This window comes from Oncorhynchus mykiss, chromosome 4, assembly GCF_057628025.1.
Source record: "Oncorhynchus mykiss isolate SJ-2025 chromosome 4, ASM5762802v1, whole genome shotgun sequence".
NCBI lineage: Eukaryota > Metazoa > Chordata > Actinopteri > Salmoniformes > Salmonidae > Oncorhynchus > Oncorhynchus mykiss.
The window spans coordinates 43,833,996-43,856,623 of record NC_143025.1 but is presented as its reverse complement, the minus strand read 5'-3'; the positions used below and the strand labels follow the sequence as shown (position 1 = coordinate 43,856,623).

Sequence of the window (22,628 nt, the reverse complement as noted above, 5' to 3'; positions counted from 1 at the left end):
GGTCAACATTGGATCATTCAGAGATCCTCACTGAACTTCTGGAGAGAGTTTGCTGCACTGAAAGTAAAGGGGCTGAATAATTTTGCACGCCCAATTTTTCAGTTTTTGATTTGTTAAAAAAGTTTGAAATATCCAATAAATGTCGTTCCACTTCATGATTGTGTCCCACTTGTTGTTGATTCTTCACAAAAAAATACAGTTTTATATCTTTATGTTTGAAGCCTGAAATGTGGCAAAAGGTCGCAAAGTTCAAGGGGGCCGAATACTTTCGCAAGGCACTGTATATATCCATAAAAAATTATGCCAGCTGATTCATGATTTCGACTGGCTGAGAAAAGCTGTCTGCCTGTCTGTCTCATCCTGACTCCAGACACGTTCATTACTATAGGACAACTGGAGATCGAATTTCAATATTGAAATTCAATATTTATTTGTAGAAACAGCAAGGATTATACAAATTTCCGCTGTTGAAAACCAAATGCTAAAAGAAATGGGAGATAATGTCTTGATGTTTTTTATAGTGGAGATCAAGTTTATAAATCTCTGGCTCGGCCGATGAGACAGTCGATTGTGCAGTTAGATGGAACAGAGTAAATAGCCATTTCAACTGCCTAGTTTTAGCCGATGATAACTAGTGAAATAGACACTGGCTGGAATGCGGTTCTAACAATCAGCATCCAGGATTAGACCCACCCATTGTATAAATTAACATAACTACACAGAACAACGAAGGACCATTGGGAAATGAGAGTTCTATCTCTGTATTAAAATGTATCCCAGTGCACGAGTCTCACTCTAACCCCGGTCACACTCACATCTCCACATCGCCACAGAGGTGGGGGATAATAAAGAATGGGTGTCTGACAGATGAGCCTGTCACATCCAGCCAGCCAGGGAGCAGAGAGGGAGGAGCGGGCAAAAGAGAAAACATTAATGAGTCACACACTAAACGACTTTAACAAACCCTTTTTACTCGCCCACATTCATCAAGTGTTAATGAACAGTGGAAAGGGCATAGGATGCAAATGCAGGGGACAGAATGAGAGAAGTAAAGAGAGGGATGGATGGAGGAGACCTCGCGTTGTGGTGGATGAATGAAAGTGGATGCTGCGGCACCTAGGGGAGATTATTTAGTCATGGCAACTGGTTTCCAGTTGAACAACACACGCTACTCCACAGCCCTAACTTCATTCTTATAAGAGCCTCGCATCACAAATAACAATGTACACTGTAAAGACTTCCTCTTTGGATCAACCTAAGAAATATACTTCAACTGGTTACAAATAAATTAGTTAGGATTTTATCTCAATTGAAAAATACTACTTTTGTTGAAACCAAATATATCATTAAATGGAAACTATTTTATTTGATTATTCTTAGACCTATATTCCAAGTTGCAACCTATTTCTTTCAACGCTCAAGTTTCTTTTCCACTTTGGTTAAACCTAATAAATAGAAAATACAAACTAATATTTCATGTAAATACAACCAATTTTTTTCCTCTTGTTCCAAGTTTTTAATTTGTATTTTAATTTTATCTATCCACATTTCTTCAATTGGGTTACAAGCAATTATATAAATTCCCTGTAAATCAAGAAATGAAGTTGATTCTCTAACTTGAAATAACGTTTCCAAACATTTAATAGCCACAATAATGTAATCAAGCATTGGCTACCTTATCCTACCCACTGTCCTTGGTAGCACTTTAGTTAACATTGCTGAAATAACAGGGTAACGTCCGGAAAGTAAAAGGAAACCGGGAAATAAGTTGGCAAAGACCAGGTATGAATGTGGTAATAACCTGTTAATAGTTAGTATGTAGCTGCTAAATACTGACAAAGTGATATCAATTTTCCTGCTTGTTGTAGAAACAGGTATTCATTACTGAAGAACTATCAATAATAGAAGCTATTTAATAAGTATTTAAGGCCATTTCACCTCTTCTCAGCAGTACTGTCTATACTTATTAAGAGTGTACTTGGAACTTTCGTAGAAAGTTTTAAGGGTGAAATTGTCCATGATCACAAAACCAATTCTAGCATATTAGGCCATTCATTCATAAATTACATGTACATTCATTAGTGCATTTCATTGCTTCAAACTATGTTCAAATCGAAGCCACATCCAGTGTTGCAACTTGCTGTCACTGGTGTAGAGAAAAGTAGGCAGGAGGCAGTCGCAGGTTTAGAACTACTGAGTTTATTTAAGCAGCATAGATAAAGCGGAGCGAAACCCAAATGCTGTTGTGCTCAAAATATATCTTCATAAACAAAAAGGCACAGGGAGAACCCAAAGTATAAAATATAAAGTGCTCGGGAAATAGTAGGAGAGATTCCTCTCATTCCTCTCATTTGCAATGACAGTCAAAGACAATTGGAGACAGAGGGAGTATATATACAGTGATAGAGTGGGGATTGGAACCAGGTGGAACCAGGTGTGTGTAATGATGACGAGACAAGACCGGAGTTGATGTTTGCCAGCAGTATATTCAGCAGCAGCTAAAAGGCTGGCGAAGCCGAACGCCTAAGCTGGACAGGAGGGGGAGCCAAAGCGAAGGCTGGCGTGATACATGGAATGCAAATAATTTAACCTCTTGGTGTTAGGGGGCAGTATTTTCATTTTTGGAAAAAAACGTTCCCGTTTTAAACGGGATATTTTGTCAGGAAAAGATGCTAGAATATGCATGTGGCTTGAAGACTGAAGAAGCCAGTGAGAGAATCTACAGTCTTAACTTTTGTCTTTCTTTTTTTTAAATCTTGTTTATTTTTGTCTTTCTTAAAAAAAAAATATTGGATAGAAAACACTCTAACGTTTCCAAAACTGTAAAGATATTGTCTGTGAGTATAACAGAACTGATGTTGCAGGCGAAAGCCTGAGAAAAATCCAATCTGGAAGTGCCCCAGGTTTTGAAAGCGCTGCATTCCAATTCCCCAAGGTGTCTACAGCATTGTGACGTAGTTTTACGCATTTCTGTTGAAGAATAGCCGTAGGCGGCCACATTGCGCAAGTGGTCACATGGTGGTTCCGAGAGAGATTCTCGCATAAAATATAGAGGTAGCCATTACTCCAATCGGTCCTAGTGAAAAACGAATTGTCCCGACGGATATATTATCTAATAGATAATAGAATTTTCTCAACTAGCCTACCTGGTTAAATAAAGGTGAAATAAAAACAATTAAAATAAGGAAGAACCCTGCAAACCAGGATGCCACCAATGGTGATGGCTGGAGAAGGCAATGCACAGGGGAGAGGGATCCACTGCATTGAGGGTCAACATCAAGTATAGGACCACCTGTCTCAAAGCCAGCCTCTACCCCCCAAGCCAGAAGACTGTTACACGGAACCCAAACCGGCTGCGCGCGTGCGCCAACGTGCATAAATGTATTTTGTCCCCTTACACCAAATGCGGTCACGACACTCAGGTTAAATATCAAAACAAACTCTGAACCAATGACATTAATTTGGGGACAGCATTAAACATGTATGGCAATTTAGCTAGTTGGCTTGCACTTGCTATTTAACGTTAATTTGTCCTATTTAGCTAGCTTGGTGTTGCTAGCTAATTTGTCCTGGGATATAAACATTGAGTTGTTATTTTACCTGAAATGCACAAGGACCTCTACTCCGACAATTATTCTACACATAAAACGGCCAACCGAATTGTTTCGAGTCATTTCAGAAATAGGAATGACTTCTATTTTAGCCCTTGGCATCGCAGACGCTCATTGGCGCGCGCGAGCAGTGTGGGTGCAATAATTTAATAACATGGATTTCTAAACTTATTTTGCGGCGCACTTGACGTGTCCGGTCTGGTCAGCATGTTACAACAGCTGGAACAGCTCTGCTCCCTACCACACACTTACCATTTATTTATATGGTGCTACTGCTCTGTACCTTATTCCACATTTAACCTTTATTTAACTAGGCAAGTCAGTTAAGAACAAATTCTAAGTTACAATGACAGCCTACACCGGTCAAACCCAGACAAAGCTGAGCCAATTGTGCGCAGCCCTGTGGGACTCCCAATCACGGCCGGTTGTGATACAGCCTGTCGTCTGTGTCTGTCGTGACACCTCTACCACTGAGATGCAGTGCCTTAGACCGCTGCACCACTCGGGAACACATGGATAAACAATGTCCATACTATATCCCTAAAGGCCATTTTGTATTTATTTGTCTTATTTTATTTGCATGCTTCTTGTACTTGATGTAATTTATTTAGTCTTGTTATATATTTACAGTGTCACTTAATTGATTGCTTTCCTATGTTATTTGATTACTATGTCACTTTTGTTGACGTTACACTGTGTGAGAATCTTGCATGTACATAATGATATTTGATTTGACTGGATTTGATTTGTCATCACCAGTGGATTCAGGTGACCAGGACTGACCATCATTATCTAATATATTATGCACACACGTAATCATTTACAGTACCTTTCCACAAACCTTTTTTAATTGACATGGCATCCGTTGTATCTTAATTAGAGCTCTCTTTAATTTTTTCAACATTTTGTTAAAAATCGCGCAACATTCCAACGTCCTGCTACTCATGCCAGGAATATAGTATATGCATATGATTAGTATGTGTGGATAGAAAACAGTTTCTAAAACTGGTTAAATCATGTCTGTGACTATAACAGAACGTGAACAGCAAGCAAAATCCCAAGAAAAACCTGGTCACAAAAAAAAAAGTATTCATCTGCCAGTCTCTGAATTGTCTATGGCAAGAGAAAATAGATAGCGACCAGTTGACAGTTCCTACAGCTTCCACACGATGTCGCCAGGCAATTTAATTGGATTTAATCCTTGGTGGAATGAGAAATAGGCCCTTCCTGTCATCCAGTAAACAGGAAGAGGCTTATGGGAGAGAGACAATGGACGATGATTTCAAGAGTAGCTGCTATTGAATACAGATCGCCCCATGATCAATTTGATCGATTATTAACGTTTACAAATACCTAAAGTTGGGTTACAAAAGTAGTTTGAAGTGTTTTGTCAAAGTTTATAGGCAACTTTTTTAATTAAAAAAAATTACGTTGTGTTTTGGAAAGCTGTTTTTTCCTGGATCAGACGGGCTATATACAGTGCCTTGCGAAAGTATTCGGCCCCCTTGAACTTTGCGACCTTTTGCCACATTTTAGGCTTCAAACATAAAGATATAAAACTGTATTTTTTTGTGAAGAATCAACAACAAGTGGGACACAATCATGAAGTTGAACGACATTTATTGGATATTTCAAACTTTTTTAACAAATCAAAAACTGAAAAATTGGGCGTGCAGTGTGTCCTGTGTCCATTCAACCGGCATGCACCTTTAAAAACTCTTGAGTATAGGGGGCAGTATTTTGATGTTTGGATGAAAAACATACCCAAATTAAACTGCCTATTTCTCAGGCTCAGAATCTGGAATATGCATATAATTGTCCGATTAGGATAGAAAACACTCTAAAGTTTCCAAAACTGTCAAAATATTGTCTGTGAGTATAACCTGAGGAAAATCAAACCAGGAAGTGGCTTCTATTTTGAAAGCTCCATGTTCCATAGCCTGCCATCGCTCCATTTAAAGGGATATCAACCAGATTCATTTTCCTATGGCTTCCCCATGGTGTTAACAGTCTTTAGACATAGTTTCAGGCTTTTATTTTGAAAAATGAGCAAGAAAGATCACATCGGGTCATTGCATGGCTGGGTGCCAGCAGCGTTTTGTAAGCGCAACAGATTGGTGCAGCCATTTTCTCTCTCTCTACTATTGAAAAACTAAATTCCCGGTTGATATATTATCGATTATATATTGTAAAAAAAAAACTGAGGATTGATTATAAAATATGTTTGAAATATTTCTACGAACATTACGGATACTATTTGGAATTTTCTTCTGTGATGTCGTGACCGCTCGAGCCTGTGGATTTCTGAACATAACGTGCCAACCAAATGGAGGTATTTTGGATATAAAAATAATCTTTATGGAACAAAAGGAACATTTATTGTGTAACTGGGAGTCTTGTGAGTGCAAACATCCGAAGATCATCAAAGGTAAGCAATTAATTTATTGCTTTTCTGACTTTCGTGACCAATCTACTTGGCTGCTAGCTGTTTGTAATATTTTGTCTACTGAGAGAGATGTGCTTACATAAACGCTTGGTATGCTTTCGCCGAAAAGCTTTATTGAAATCTGACATGCTATGTGGATTAACAACAAGCTGAGCTGTGTTTTGCTATATTGCACTTGTGATTTCATGAAAATTTAATATTTTTAGTAATTTTAATTTGGCGCTCTGCAATTCAGCGGTGGTTGGCTAACGGGATGGGTCCATCAAGAAGTTTTAAGGGCATAGGGCGAGACACAGATGCAGACACGGGAGGCAGATGGTTTGAGTCTCTGATATTTATTAGCATCCAAGGGGCAGGCAAGAGAATGGTCATGGACAGGCAAAAATATCATAACAACCAGGAGGTACAGAGTGGCAGGCAGGCTCAAGGTCAGGGCAGGTAGTATGGTCAGGCAGGCAGGTTCAGAGTCAGGGCAGGCAAGGGTCAAAACCGGGGGGACTAGAAAAAGAGAGAATAGAAAAAGCAGGCACACGGAGAATACACGCTGGTTGACAAGACAAGACAATGTGGCACAGAGAGACAGGAAACACAGGGATAAATACACTGGGGGAAATAAGCGACACCTGGAGGGGGTGGAGACAATCACAAGGACAGGTGAAACAGATCAGGGTGTGACAGCACAACAGAGAACTGAAGCCAGCACATTGCGTGCAGTAGTGCAGTAGCCAGCACATTCACGTATAGGTCCAGATCGGCTACATTAACAATAAATTAAGTTATATTAAAAACCTGTTGACGCCAGAGGTTCCCCTAGGGGAACACCACCCCCCCCCCGTTCAGCTCAAACCGTGGCGCATGGAACGCAAAAATATTCTTAGAAATATTTAACCTCCACACATTAACAAGTCCAATAGCTCAAATGAAAGATAAACACCTTGTTCATCTACCCAGCATGTCAGATTTTTTAAATGTTTTACGGCGAAAACACACCACATATTTATATTAGACCACCACCGAAACCAAGACAAGAGGCAGCCATTTTGTCCCAGAAAATGTAAAATTATAAAAGCAGGATTAAAAAATAAATCATTCACTAACCTTTTGAAAATCTTCATCAGATGACAGTAATAGGACATGTTACACAGTACATTTTTTTTTCTTCAATAATATGCCATTTATATCCATAAATGTCCATTTACATTGAATTCATGTTCAGAAAATACTCAATGTCCGCAGAAAATGTAGGTAGCGCCGCAAGATAACGTAAATAGACATCATAAACTTTGACTAAATATACATGTTCTACATATAGTTAGAAAGATACACTGCTTCTTTATGCAATCGCTTTGTTACATTTATTCGCACACTATTCAATATTCTGAGACGGCGCTCAGATATAAGCTACATTTCTCCGTAATGTTGGAGTCAACAGAAACACAGATTTCAGCATAAATATTCCCTTACCTTCAATGGTCTTCGTTCAGAATGTTCTGGAAGGGTTCATACTTACCCAATACATCGTTTGGTTTCAAGTCTTGCGTCTTTGTATTAGCTGCTGCTAATAACATCAGCTGAAATGCACCCAAAATGTCCTCTGGTCCGGAAAAGTTGCGCATCAAAACTTCAAAATTACATATTATATGTCGACTAAACAGGTCAAACTAAGTGCAAATGTCCCACTACCTGGTTGGATTTTTTTCAGGTTTTTGCCTGCCATATGAGTTATGTTATACTCACAGACATCATTCAAACAGTTTGAGAAACTTCAGAGAGTTTTCTATCCAATACTAATAATATGCATATATTAGCATCTGGGACAGAGTCGGAGGCAGTTCACTCTGGCCCCCCATTCATCCAAAAGTGAAAATGCTGCCCCCTATCCCAAAAAGGTTAATGTAAACTACACTTTAATGTTCACACAATTTCTGTTTGGCGCAGAATTGAAAAACAATGTAACTGGAAATAAAAATGGCATGCCCATAGTCATATATATGCCCATATATTTAACAATAATGCCTTGCGATCTGAGGGTGGCCTTTTGCATCCCTCCAATGGTCCAAATGTGAAATTCGTACCCTTGCCGATAGCATGGAGACTAATAATTTGAGAACATTCCAAGATTTGAAAGCTACACACTGAAAGATACACAACTATTTTTTTCTATATTTACAACTTAAGTCAGCTATGTTGGCCTATGGTGTGCCTTGTAACGGATGTCGTCGGGAGAAAGAGAGGAGGACCAAAGCGCAGCGTGGTAAGTGTTCATGATGATGTTTAATTAAAACTCAGAACACTAAACAATAAATGACAACGTGAATTTACAAAACCGAAACCGTACCGTGTGGCCCAAACACTCACACGGAAACACAAAGGCAGAAAATAAACACCCACAAAACCCAGGTGGAAAAAGGCTACCTAAGTATGATTCTCTATCAGAGACAACTAACGACATCTGCCTCTGATTGAGAACCATACTAGGCCGAACACAAAAACGAACATAGAATAACAAACAGACTGCCCAGCCCAACTCACGCCCTGACCATACAAAGACAAAACAAAGGAACTAAGGTCAGAACGTGACAATCAGGATATAGAAATAAAACAACATTACAAAGAAGTAAGATAATAAACACTGCTATATATTGCATTGACAAAATCACAAATTTGAGTAAAATGGTAAGAAACAGTGACTGTTGAGCTACACAGGGGGCAGGGTAGGGAAGAACAGAGCTATGCTAAATAGGCCAAAGGAAAACAAACCATTGTCATGTTTTTACAATGAAGCCTACACCGGCCTAACTCGGACGATGCTAGGCCAATTGTGCGCAGCCCTATGGGACTCCCAATCACGGCCGGTTGGGATAAAGCCTGGATTCAAACCAGGGTGTCTGTATTGACGCCTCTAGCACTGGGATGCAGTGCCTTAGAATGCTGTGCCACTTGGGATTCATAAGGTAGCTTCAAAATACAGCACAAGCTAATACTTCTGTGATGCAATTAGCATTGTTTTACAGAGCTAATAGAAGAATGTAGCTAGCTACATAAGCATGATTGAATAAAACACCATAAAGGTTATGAAATGAATAACGTTACCTCGTGTGTCCGCGGTTATAAGGAATTTACACCAATATATTATGCTCCAAAGACACAGTGAGCTACAGTAGAAACAACATACAGAAACTTTTATTACGTTATAATGCACTTACTTTGATAGAAGTAACACACATCCAAAGTTATTATTAGTAATGAAAACAACGATTTCGATGCGGGCACCAGACGAAAAATGTGAACACGTGTGTGCAGATCCTGTTCTGACGGAAGATGCGCAAATATCTGCAGACTTAAACTGCACAAACAATTGGGAAGTGCTTGGGGAATTTTGTCCAGGTCAGAAATTCCTTAAAAATAAATTGTCCGCAAAAGTAAAAGTAAAAAGAAGTAACTGTTGAAGTAATTAATGAGAAGGTGGAACACACCTCAATTCAAACTGTTCTTAGAAAATATAACTCGTTAAAAAATCATTTGTAAAAAAGGCAGTGTGCCTTGATTTGAGGGCAACGCGGATTAAATGTCCTGTTGCGTAACAATCACATTTTGGAATGGTGAGTGCATTCTAACATCACGTGCATAAAAAAAACTCACGCTGGGGCGACCGTTAGAGATGTTTGGAACTACCGTATGAAAAGGTTAAGTACAGTGCTGAAATAACTAGGTAACGTCAGGAAAGTAATACCAAACAACAGAAAAACAAGATGGAAACAAGACAGCAGCAACAATTCAACTAGCAAAGACCCAAACGGTACGTTTTGAGGTTGGCTACATACAGAATAAGTATGATGTATTTTCTCCTTCTCAAGATCCAAATACATTACATAATTACAGACGGTGCTGCTGAGAAGAGGTGAAATGCCCTTAAATACTTACTACAAAACTTTTGCTTATTAGCCTCTATTATTGACAGCTCATCGTTAAAACCTCTTACGTATTGTGGTTCCTGTACAGGAACCAAAGTCAGCGGAAATTTCAGAGCGCCACTCGTAGTACTCGATAAAACTTAAACTTTAATTAAAACACACATGCAAGGTACTCAATTAAAGCTACACTCGTTGTGAATCTAGCCAACGTGTCAGATTTGTAAAATGATTTTCGGCGAAAGCATGAGAAGCTATTATCTGATAGCATGCACCCCCCAAAATACCTGAACGAGACCTAAACAAAATATTTTGCGGTAGCCGGTGCTACACAAAACGCAGAAATAAAATATAAAACATTCATTACCTTTGACGAGCTTCTTTGTTGGCACTCCTATATGTCCCATAAACATCACAATTGGGTCTTTTTCCCGATTAAATCCGTCAAAGAATGCCCAAAATGTCCATTTATGAAGGCCGTCTGAGCCAAGGAAAATTCAACTTTACAAGACGCAACGTCACTTTTTAAAATTAAAAATGTTGCCTATAAACTTTTACAAATCACTTCAAACTACTTTTGTAAACCAACTTTAGGTATTAATAAACGTTAATAATCAATCAAATTGATCACGGGGCGATCTGTATTCGATAGCAGCAAGTCTTGAAATCATCGTCCATTTTTTTCACTTTCATAATTTCCTGGGTGCACCCCAAGACAGGAAGCTCCTATACGTCATCCCACCAAGGATAAACTTGCAATGAAATGCCAGTATTGGCGACATCGTGTGGACGGAACCTCATCTATTTTCTATCGCTTTAGACAAATCAAAGACTGGCGGATGAATATTTTTTTTGTGTTTTTGGTGAACAGTTTTCCATGGGATTTTTACTCCTGAACACGTTCTGTTATAGCCACAGACATGATTTAACCAGTTTTAGAAACTTCAGAGTGTTTTCTATACACACATACTTATCATATGCATATACTATATTCCTGGCATGAGTAGCAGGACGTTGAAATGTTGCGCGATTTTTAACAAAAAGTTGCGAAAAGCTGCGAGAATTCGCATCATCCGTAACAGGTTTTAACAAAAAAGTTTCCACATAACAATCAGAAAAATTCATATAACATTATATCAGTATTTAGCAGCTACATACTAACTATTAACAGGTTATTACCGCGTTCTTGCTTGGTCGTTGCTGTATTATTTCCCTGTTGGTTCCGTTTACTTTCTGGATCCTACCCTGTTATTTCAGCACTGTAAACTAAAGTGCTACTTAAACATTAGGAGGCTCTTTAGTATCACATACATATCCGGAACACAAACAAACTGAAAAGCCACAGCCCCAATAAGTCACGCCTTCAACTCCAAGTGATGATTACCTAGAATAAGGTTTTGAAGAGGATCTTACAGTTTAATCTGAATGAAAAACCATCCAAGGTGATGATTTTTATGTTTTGCTGATTCTGTGACTAAAAATATCTTTCATTATTCCCATTGAAGTGGATCCATAATTAAAAAATGTAATTGAAATGCAAGGGGAGGTGGAGATTTAAAAATACATATTCAAAAGTAATGCCATGATTAGTATCATTCCAATTTTGAAATGAGAACATTACATTAAATATACACGAGTGAGAGAAAATAGAACATGATTTATTTTAAAATCTTAATCTAATACTCTTACGGATGTAACAAAATGAATGGCCCGGAGGAGATGGTTGCCGTTTTACAATTGTGCTATTTTGTGTGTTTTATTTGCATTGTTTGTAAATTATTTTGTACATAATGTTTCTTCCACAAAGTGCTTCTGGATATCAGAAGAGCGATTACTCACTTCGTCACTGGAGGTATCCAAGTTCGTGGCAGGAAATTACGTGCGGTGGGTGTCAATTAACACAGGTCAGTTCGATGTCTGTTTTGTTATTGTTGTATAAAATCGAGCACACAGGCATGCAATCTCCATAGACAAACATTGACCGTAGAATGGCCCATACTGAAGAGCTCAGTGACTTTCAAAGTGGAACCTTCATAAGATACGACCTTTGCAACAAGTCAGTTCATAAAATGTCTGCCTGCTACAGCTGCCCCGGTCAACTGTAAGTGCTGTTACTGTGAAGTGGAAACATCTAGGAGCAACAACGACTCCTAGTGGTAGGCCACACAAGCTCACCAAATGGGACCGCTGAATGTTAAGCGTGTAGTGCGCAACAATCGTCTGTCCTCGATTGCAATACTCACCACCCAGTTCCAAACTGCCTCTGGAAGCAATGTCAGCACAATAATTGTTTGTCAGGAGCCTCATGAAATATGTTTCCATGGCCGAGCACACAAGCTTAAGATTACCATGCACAATGCCAAGCGTCGACTAGAGTGGTGTAAAGCTCGTAGCCATTGGAATCTGGAGCAGTGGAAACACCTTTTCCATCTGGCAGTCTGACTGACAAATCTGGGTTTGGCAGATGCTAGGGGAACGCAACCTACCCAAATGCATAGTGCCAACTGTAAAGTTTGTTGGAGGAGGAAAAATGGTCTGGGGCTGTGTTTCATGGTTCAGGCTAGGCCCCTTAGTTCCAGTGAAGGGAAATCTTAGCTCAACAGCATACAATGACATTCTAGACGATTCTGTGCTTCTAACTTTGAGGAAACAGTTTGAGGAAGGCCCTTTCCTGTTTCAGTTTGACAATGCCCCCGTGCACAAAGTGAGGTCCATACAGAAATGGTTTGTCGAGATCGGTGTGGAAGATCTTGACTGGCCTGCATAGAGCCCTGACCTCAACCCCATCGAACACCTTTGGGATGAATTGGAACACTGACTGCGAGCCTGGCCTAATTGCCTAACATCAGTGCTTGACCTCACTAATGCTCTTGTGGCTGAAGGGAAGCAGGTCCCAGCAGCAATGTTCCAACATCTAATGGAAAATGTTCCCAGAAGAATGGAAGCTGTTATAGCAGCAGAGGATGGACCAACTCCATATTAATGCCCATGATTTTGGAATTAGATTTTTGACGAGCAGGTGTCCAGATACTTTTAGTCATGTAGTGTATCTCAGTAATTAAAATATCATTGATGAGGGCATTAGAAACCTTAGCCTTTGATCTCTTGACCTGTGAGGTAACCCTGTTGAGTGTTAGGGGATTTGAATTGGACTTCTCTATGACACACTGCACTGGGTGGTTACAGACCGAAGGGCACTGACTTACTTTACAAACCAGCCGTTTGGATGAAAACAGCTCCCAAAATACAGACATCTGGAAGGGAAAAGGTTCTCAGATCTGAGATTGTAATCATCATAAAGGCAATGAGTCATACTAAGCAGGCTACACATGGCAGCGTGGGGTGTGACGGTCAATTGATATCTACTGCCTCCACTTAATTAAACCAGGTGTTTTTTGTAAACACTTGGAAATTGTAGAGTTCCCAAAATTCTCTGACTGTGGCATGGAGAGGGCAAAAGAAGGGAGTCGGAAAGAAAGACGTAAAAAGTGCTCTTAAAGTCTAATAATTAATGGTCTACTATGCCTTTTAGATTGACCCTATGTCAGGAGGGTATTCAAATAGTGTCAATCATAAAGCCCAATTTCAACTGCCTGCTACTCATCCCCAGAAGATAAGATATGCATATTATTAGTAGATTTGGATAGAAAACACTGATGTTCCTAAAACGGTTTGAATCATGTCTGTGAGTATAACATAACTTATATAGCAGGCGAAACCCCGAGGACCATTCAGATGTTGTTATTTTAGGTCACTCTGTATTCAATTAGTTTTCATTGGGTATCCAGATTTCTAAGGGACTTGCTTGCAGTTCCAACCGCTTCCACTGGATGTCACCAGTCTTTAGAAATTGGTTGAGGTTATTCCTTTGTGTAATGAAGAAGTACGGCCATCTTGAAAAAGTGTCACGTCATGTGTACTGTTTGATAGAGGCGCAAGACCAGGGGCCTGTTGCACAAAACTAGGATAAGGGATTAAGCCAGGATATCTTGGTGATCCTGGCTCAATTGATCCGTAATCCGGTTGCACTAAAGATGGATAGGGGGCAGGAGGATATGTTATGGCACATATGTCAGAGTCAAGGCCCGCGGGCCACATCCGGCCCGCAAGAAGGTTTTTTACGGCCCCTGGGATGATCTTGATTTATTATTAGAACCGGCCCGCAGCAAGCCGGCAGCCCGCAGATCTTTTACACGCACCAATACTACATTTCCCACAATGCAAAGGTGACGCACCGAGCAGTAGGCTGCTTCATTTCAATATTTATTGGCACAGCAGTCGTCAGCATCACAGTAAAATTAACTTTCAGATACCCATCAAAAATGGCAAAACGGAAGGTGGATACTGAGAACCGGGGGTTTCAAACAAGGTGGGAGTCGGAGTATATGTTCACGAAGGTAGCTGGAAAACCTGTGTGTCTTCTGTGTGGAGAAAGTGTGGCGGTACTGAAAGAGTATAATCTGAGACGACATTATGAAACGAAACACGCGGACAAAAACAAGAATATGGACATGGAACAAAGGCTACAAAAGGCAGAGGAATTAAAACGAGGCCTCAAATCTCGACAGGCTCTGTTCAAAAAAGCCAAATCACAAGGCCAGGCTGCTGTCAAGGCCAGTTTTATTTTGGCAGAAGAGATCGCTAAATCAGCCCGGCCATTTACGGAGGGGGATTTCATCAAAAACTGCATGATTAAAGTTTGTGACGAAGTTTGCCCAGAAAAAAGGCAACTCTTTTTAAATGTGAGTCTGAGCAGAAACACCATTGCCGAGAGAGTAGACCAGTTGTCCATCAATCTAAAAGAGCAGCTTGTGAAAAAGGGAAAAGATTTTATTGCATATTCCTTGGCTGTGGATGAGAGCACCGACATTTCTGACATTGCCCAGTTGTCAATTTTCATCCGCGGAGTGGACTCCAACCTAAGCGTGACAGAGGAGTTTTTGGCTTTACGTCCTATGCATGGCACAACTACGGGGCATGATTTGTATGAAGAGGTGTCAAGATGTGTAAATGAGATGGAGCTGCCTTGGGAAAAACTCGTGGGTTTGACAACCGACGGAGCACCTGCGATGTGTGGACACAGGAGCGGACTGGTGGCGAAGATACGGGAAAAGATGCAAGAGGAAAACGCGACAGGTGAGCTGACAGCTTATCATTGTATCATACACCAGGAAGTGTTGTGCGGTAAAGCCTTGAAAATGGAGCATGTAATGAGCATCATCACGCGCACAGTTAACTTTATCAGAGCCAAAGGTTTGAATCACCGCCAGTTCAAGGCATTTCTGACGGAGTTAGAAACGGAGCATGGTGATTTGCCTTATCACACAGAGGTGCGATGGCTAAGCCAGGGAAAGGTGCTTCAAAGATGTTTCGAGCTTCGTGAGGAGATTTGTCTGTTCTTGGACAGCAAAGGGAAAGACACAACACAACTCCGAGACGAAATGTTTCTGTGTGAAATGGCTTTTCTGTGTGACATTACGAGTCATCTGAATGCAATAAACTTGCAGCTGCAGGGTCGGGATCGTGTCATCTCTGATATGTACAGTACAGTGAAGGCATTTAAAACCAAACTGACTCTGTGGGAGACGCAGATGCGGAAAGAAAATTTGAGCCACTTTCCCAGCTGCCAGACCATGAAAGAGAAGCTCTCTACCAGTGCGTTCCCGAGCACACAGTTGGCTGATAAAATAGGTATGCTTGCCGCTGACTTTCGACGCCGATTTGCTGACTTTGAAGCACAAAAAAGCAGGTTGGAACTGCTCGGTAACCCATTTGCTGTTGACGTGGAAAGCTCACCACCAAACCTCCAAATGGAGTTGATTGACCTCCAATGCAATGACGCACTGAGGGCAAAATATGCGGCAGTGGGTGCTGCGGAGTTCGCCCGTTTCCTCCCCGGCACAATGCCCCAGCTGCGCATCCAGGCTGCTCAAACGTTGTCTATGTTTGGCAGCACATACCTGTGTGAACAACTGTTTTCTTTGATGAACCTGAACAAAACATCACACAGAAGTCGACTTACTGCTGAACACCTCCACTCAATTCTGAGGATTTCTTCAGCTCAGAGCCTTACCCCGAACATTGATGAACTTGTGGAAAAGATGGGACACCACCAAGTATCACCCTCAACCTCAAACAAGTGAACATTACTGTGCAATCACATATTTAGAGTTTTTACTCAGTTCAAGTTTAAAAGTTAAAATGTAATATTTGTTTTCACTGCATGTTACTTCTCCTTAAACAAAGTGTTGTTTTTGATTAATAGATTTTTGCACTTTATTTTTTTGTATTTCAATCCAATTATATTTTAAAAATATTTCAGTTGAGTGGATGATAGAAAATTGCTATTATTGTTTTTTCTTTGAAGTAAATTTAGCCCACTTTTGCTAAAATAGAAAATATAGTCTACTGATGGTGCCTTGAATACCGGTTTCTTTCATTTAATGTTCATGTTATGGGGATATTTATATAAAGGAAATTTGTCTTTTGTGTCTGTTGAAAATTAAAGATTACTGACAGAGCCATAAGAAAATATTGCTTTATTTATCTGATCATATTGTAATATATTTGTTAGGTTTTCAGTAGGTTCAATTAGGTTCACTAGACTATATGCGTCATTTAAAAATTTTTCAATGAACATTCGAACAGTCCGGCCCTCGTCTTGTAGCTGATTTTTTTATTTGGCCCTCCGTCCATTTGACTTTGACACCCCTGTGTTATGGTATAAATTACCATGGAGATTTATTCTGTGGAGCTAGCCTGCTCCAGACCAGGCTAAATTCCAGGATCTATTTAATCTCATCCCTAATGTCAGTCAGCAGTCACCACAAATGGAAACCAATAGTTATTTCACTGCTCACTATACATTGTTATCACATATAACTAGACCCACTGTTATTTAAACGTTTGTGATCATTAATTTCAATGATTTTGGATAAAAAATGATTTTTAGATGATGTTGCTATCATTAGATAATTTACAGTTTCCCATAGACTATAAGGCTATATATAAAATGCTAGAATATTAGGGCCACAGAGGGGAAAAAAACACAAGTCATAATATTGTAACCAGTTGTTTTAAAGGAGGACAGTTGTTAAAATGACAGATGTGGGGCATTTCGTGAAATTGTACTTCAGTATGGTTTCATAAACAAAGACATGCTGATGTGCCAGAATATTAAGTATCACATTGTCATAAGTATCAAAACTGTAAAAACAATATGTAGCTTTTCTGCAGAAAGAACCAGCCTCATAAATTTATGACTTTATCCTTTTTCTTCAGTGTGGCCCTAGTACTCTGTCATATAAACAAATACACATTCCATATGAATATAAAAACACAATGTGTAACATTATGTTCCTTTATTGAATAAGGACAAAACAAAGCAGGTAAACCATCAGCTCCTTTCAAAACTGAAGTCACAGTGACTCTACAAGATGGAAAGCACAGAATCTAAGCATATTATACAAAATGATACATATACAGACCTTTGAATGTGTATAACACACCCTGCATGTCTGCACACTAAAATAAATGCAGGACAAATCCATACACATCAACTGAACAGACAAATGAATGGATGCAGTAGCCTCCCTGCAGCCTTGTATTACACACAGTATACCGCACAAACATCATAAGAGGCCAAATTCGTCAAAAAACGAACCCAAAAAAACCCAAATTCCTCTGCCACCGCAGGACATATTTAACCAAAATTGAAAGCACACATACTAACTAAAATAATTCAACACATATTGGTCCCTCAGCAGCCGACCACTGTCGTCATCAGGGAAGATTGCCGGATTGTCCCAGTCCATGGCTGGTGGCACTCTGGGGGCCCTCTCCTTCCTCAGGCAGGCCACATTGTGGAGGACAGCACAAGCCACAGTAATATCACATGCCCTAACAGGGCTGACCCTTAATTTGTGAAGGCAGTGAAAGCGTGCCTTCAGGAGGCCAAAGGTCATTTCAACTCTGGCCCTGGTCCTGGCATGGGCATGGTTGTAGGCCTGCTGTGCTTCCTGGGGGTCTGTGAAAGGTGTCAGGAGAAAAGGCTGGCAGCCATACCCCCTGTCTCCCAGCAACACACCAGAGAATTCACCTGTCAACACAAAATCTCATCATTACTACCTCATAAACACAGTGATATTCTTGACACAGCCATGATGGTTATAAATAGGGGTTGTGTGGCTTACCTTGTGATAGGCACTGATAGATTTCAGAGGCCCGAAAGATTCTGGAGTCATGGACTGAGCCAGGCCATTTTGCCACAACATTGCTGATCACACAGTCAGCATTGCAGACCATCTGAAATCATAAGATGAGGAATATTACACCAATCAATGCACATCACTGGCAATGCAGAGTGTTCGTCAATGGACAATATCAAAAAGTTATGTTCACCTGAACATTAATGCTGTGAAAGGATTTCCTATTCACAAAATCGGCCTCATGGGCACCTGAGGGGGCTTTTATCCTTATGTGTGTGCAGTCCACTGCACCAATGACATTGGGGAAACCTGTCACACAAAGTAATGAGTATCCTACTATGTGTTAACAGTTGTCCTGTAATTTGTAGATCCTCTTACCTGCAATCCTATAGAACTCCTCTTTGATGTCACAGAGTCTTCTGTGGCCAGGGAAGGAGATGAAGACATCTGCTAATGCTTTGATAGCCAGACACACACTCCTTATTGTGCGGCAAATTGTGGCCTTGTTCAGCTGTTCTGCATCCCCCACTGAGTACAGGAAGGCTCCACTAGCAAAAAAGCGCAAGGCCACACAAACCATTTGCTCCACACTCAGTGCATGGCTCCGTGCAGTGCGGTGCTTAATCCTGGGACCCAGTAGTCTGCATAGATACCTGATGCCATCTGCAGAAAACCTGTATCTTTCATATAGATGGTCATCAGGGAAGGCCAGTGGGTCCAACCGGTCCCTGAAGACCCTTTCTCACCTGAAGGCTCTCCTCAGCACAAGTGCTTCTTCATCCACCACATCTCGCACGAATGGGCATGCCATTGTCAGAGCAGAAAGGAACACACAATTTTGGGCCTTCATATAGGCTAGTGGCCACACCTGGTGCTGGGGGGGGTGGGCAAAAGAGGGCGATGCCTTATAACGATGACTTGGTTGTACTGATTGCTGGGAAAATAAAAAAAACCTTAGAAAGATGCCACCGTCCTGTGTGCTCACAATAAGAGCTCATATGTCATGGCTCACTTGACTTTACGAGAATATACCTAATTTTTATTTTGAGCTGTGTCATCTTCTTGGAGCTGGGGGAGGAAAGAAAAATAATGATTAATACATTTGTGTTACAGTTAGCATACAGTGTACATTGAAGGCATATCTCACCTCCCTCTCAAGTTTTTTTATTTCAAGGTCCAGTTTCCTAATTGTCCTCTTTTTTATTTCGAACTCCAGTGCAAGATTTTCCATCTTTTTCTTCTTGTACTGAATGTCTATGTCTGCCAGTTCTATTTGGCACCGGAGGTGGTTGCCATACAACTTTCTGATAGCTTGTGAGCTCTGTGAACACAATACAATTAGCGCAGCTGGAATTTGGCAGGATGTGGTGTCCTTTTATTAATACGCACTATGTTGCCAGGCTGGTTTTCCCACTGTATAGCATCTGGGTCCTGTAAAAGAAATTAGATTTTTTGATTTTGATGAGGACTCCTCACCATTGTAGAGTAAATAGTACTTTCACAGTCTTAACATGATACCTCATGCCTTCTGGAATCCAGAGAGATGGTCTCCTCCTCATCATCGTCTCCATCATGTGCTGTTGCTGCTGCACTGGGGCCTTCACCCTATCACATTTAATCGGATTCATATTGAAGCTAGTAGACAAGACATGCCAGGCCTACAGTATGCCTTTGATGGAGTACTCACTGGATCAGCATCGTCTGGTGCTTGTGCTGGTGGCTCTAACAGGAACACAGTGCTGCCAGACACTGCAAGGCAATAGGTAAACCAAAGTCAGACAGTCCAAATTGATTCAATATGAATGTGGTTGTATCCCATGTAGAGATGGAAGGACATACCTTGAATGAAGCGGGTGGCATCTTGGGAGGAACCTATGCTCGTCTCTTTCCCCCCAGGGATCCCCTCTAAGACGGGCCTGCCTTTATTTAGCTCCAAGGCCATGTCCTCTGCTGGGGTAAGGTCAGCCTTTGGTGACCCACCACCCGTGCCTTGTCTGTGGGTATTCTTTTTCACTGCTAAAACAGTACAGACAATGTGTGAGCAGGCACCTTCTGGGTACAATATATGCTTGTGCTTTGTTAAATATTAGTCAGGGACCATACCATTCTGCAGAATGTTCTTGTATTTGATTTTGACCTGCTGCCATGTCCGTTTTGGCCCGTTCATGTTTAATCTACACACACACACACACACACACACACACACACTTAATGGAGTCACACTGCAAAAAATTACTTGGTATTTTTGTCTTGTTTTCAGTAAAAATATCAAAAATTTTATCATAGCTTTATACAGTGTGATGGAGTTACTTTACACAATTTCACTCATATCTGCAGTGCATTTCAATAAAAAAAAATAACCGTTTCATAATTACAGTACAACTGCATTTTTGGAGATGTGAATTAAATATTTGAATTGTAATTGTGATGTTTCAGCGGAGCGGTGAGTGTGTAATTGTGCACTACTTACGCATTCAGGCGGTCTGCAATACTTTGCCACGCTTTTTCTCTTTGCTTTATCACTGTGGCGGTGTTGCCTTTCTTCTTAATTATATCTTTTACCTCCTCGTATGCCTCCATGAGGATTTGTGCTTCCGACGGGGAAAAGTACGCGGCTCTAGTTGCCATGGTAAATCAGTTAATCTGTGATCTGTGGCGGGGTCTATTTGAGTGAGCCGTGAGCGCGCACCTATCCAGGATTGGTTTCACCTGGCTTAATGAATCCGTGTCTGCTCATCCTGGCTTGGTCTTTGTGCAACCAATTAAGCCTGGACGCACATGTTTTGGCTTCATTGAGCTCAGCTGAGTCATTTATCCCGGATGTCTTAATTCTACTTTTGTGCAACAGGCCCCAGAAAGCATGCTTGAGTTTGTTATCTTCCTGTATTGAACACAGATCATCCCGTCTTCAATTTGATTGATTATTTACTTTAAAAAATACCTAAATTTGTATTACAAAAGTAGTTTGAAAGGTTTTGGCAAAGTTTACAGGTAACTTTTGAGATATTTTGTCGTCATGTTGCGCAAGTTGGAACTGGTGTTTTTCTGGATCAAACGCGCCAAATAAATGGACATTTTGGATATATATGGACAGAATTAATCGAACAAAAGGACCATTTGTGATGTTTATGGGACATACTGGAGTGCCAACAGAAGAAGCTCGTCAAAGGTAAGGCATGATTTATATTTTTATTTCTGCGTTTTGTATCGCGCCTGCAGGGTTGAAATGTTTTCTTTCTTTTGTTTACTATTGTGCTATGCTCAGATAATAGCATTGTTTGCTTTCGCCGAAAAGCCTTTTTGTATTCTGACATGTTGGCTGGATTCACAACACGTATAGTTTTAATTGTGTATCTTACATGTGTGATTTCATGAAAGTTGTATTTTTATAGGAATTTATTTGAATTTGGCACTCTGCATTTTCTCTGGTTTTTGGCCAAGTGGACGTGACATATCCCAGAGAAGTTAAAGGTTTCGGGATAGGCTTAAGGTTTGGGATAGGCTTAAAACTAAAATCTCAAACAACTTCCTATCACTGGATTTGAAAATACAACCTTTGGCAGTAGAGGCAGATGCTTACACACATCCGCAATCCCGTCCACAATGCCCTAGCAAAGCCAAAACCTAGTTGAAGGAAACAACGTTTACTGTTGCCCTTAATGGCCAGTTTCAATCTCCTGAAGTCCTCAAATATGGATGGACATCAAATATTGACTTGTTTCATGGTGACCTAGGTGGTACAACTGAGGCACAATCACTGGCTGGTTGTCATGAGCATAAAGCCCTAAGCTAATCTTGAAGTTCCTTGTTTTGTCTTTGTTGTGGGAATTTTTCATCATAATATTGTTATTAAAACATTATTTGGGGGGATATTTTTTAAACGTAGCTCTGCAAACATCTGTAAACTTTCCCTTGGGAGCCACAGGCTGATACAAGTTTAACACTTTTCTCTTTTCATTCATATGGAGTGAGATAGAACCACTCTTTTTTATTTTTTGGCATGTCAGGGGAGGGACACTGCTATGAAAAAACCCTCCAGTGTTAACCCAAACAGAACAAATCCTCCAGGAGCTCAGAAACTCTATTTTTATTTTGCTACTGAAAGTTGTGGGATGTTTTGATGCATGGCATCCCAGGAGGGAAGACACACACACACACCTCCCCCTGAATGCTGCTTGGTGTCAGTTGATGGGTGGCTGACAGGTGATATGCAGTAAGATGCTGGTATCTAGAGAGAACCCTATACTTCTCTGCTCCTAGGACTTTAATCACAGATTACTGCCAGGCTGAGGGCCAGAAGGAAGAAGAGGCCCCCTGAGAATCATACTGAGAGACCCAAGGCAACAACATAGCATGGCAGCAACATATGACACACAGCATGGAAGCATCACCGTATGATAGCAACATGATAGCAACACAGCATGGCAGCAGCACAACATAGTGGCAGCACAAA

At 40.6% G+C, this 22,628-nt stretch overlaps 1 protein-coding gene and 2 long non-coding RNA genes across 4 annotated transcripts in view; 1 reads left to right on the top strand and 2 right to left on the bottom strand.

The window, feature by feature from the left end:
• LOC149984022 (uncharacterized) overlaps window positions 1–22,628 on the top strand; it is a 217,700-nt gene that overhangs the window by 38,049 nt on the left and 157,023 nt on the right. The window lies entirely within an intron of this gene.
• Window positions 1–22,628, bottom strand: part of LOC149984023 (uncharacterized) — a 129,037-nt gene that overhangs the window by 13,736 nt on the left and 92,673 nt on the right. The gene's annotated exons all lie outside the window — the stretch shown is intronic.
• Window positions 17,294–21,032, bottom strand: LOC149984025 (uncharacterized). Of its 2 annotated transcripts, XM_090232076.1 has the most exons (7): window positions 20,279–21,032; window positions 20,015–20,191; window positions 19,863–19,924; window positions 19,694–19,780; window positions 19,565–19,606; window positions 19,323–19,496; window positions 17,294–19,243 (listed from the first exon to the last, which is right to left on the bottom strand). In XM_090232076.1, exons 1-7 carry the CDS (start codon window positions 20,457–20,459, stop codon window positions 19,208–19,210), a joined length of 759 nt encoding a protein of 252 aa, XP_090088202.1. In that variant the 5' UTR covers window positions 20,460–21,032; the 3' UTR covers window positions 17,294–19,207. The 2 variants fall into 2 exon arrangements, with proteins under 2 accessions (XP_090088202.1, XP_090088203.1); XM_090232077.1 differs by lacking the exon at window positions 20,279–21,032 and having other exon boundaries at window positions 20,015–20,246.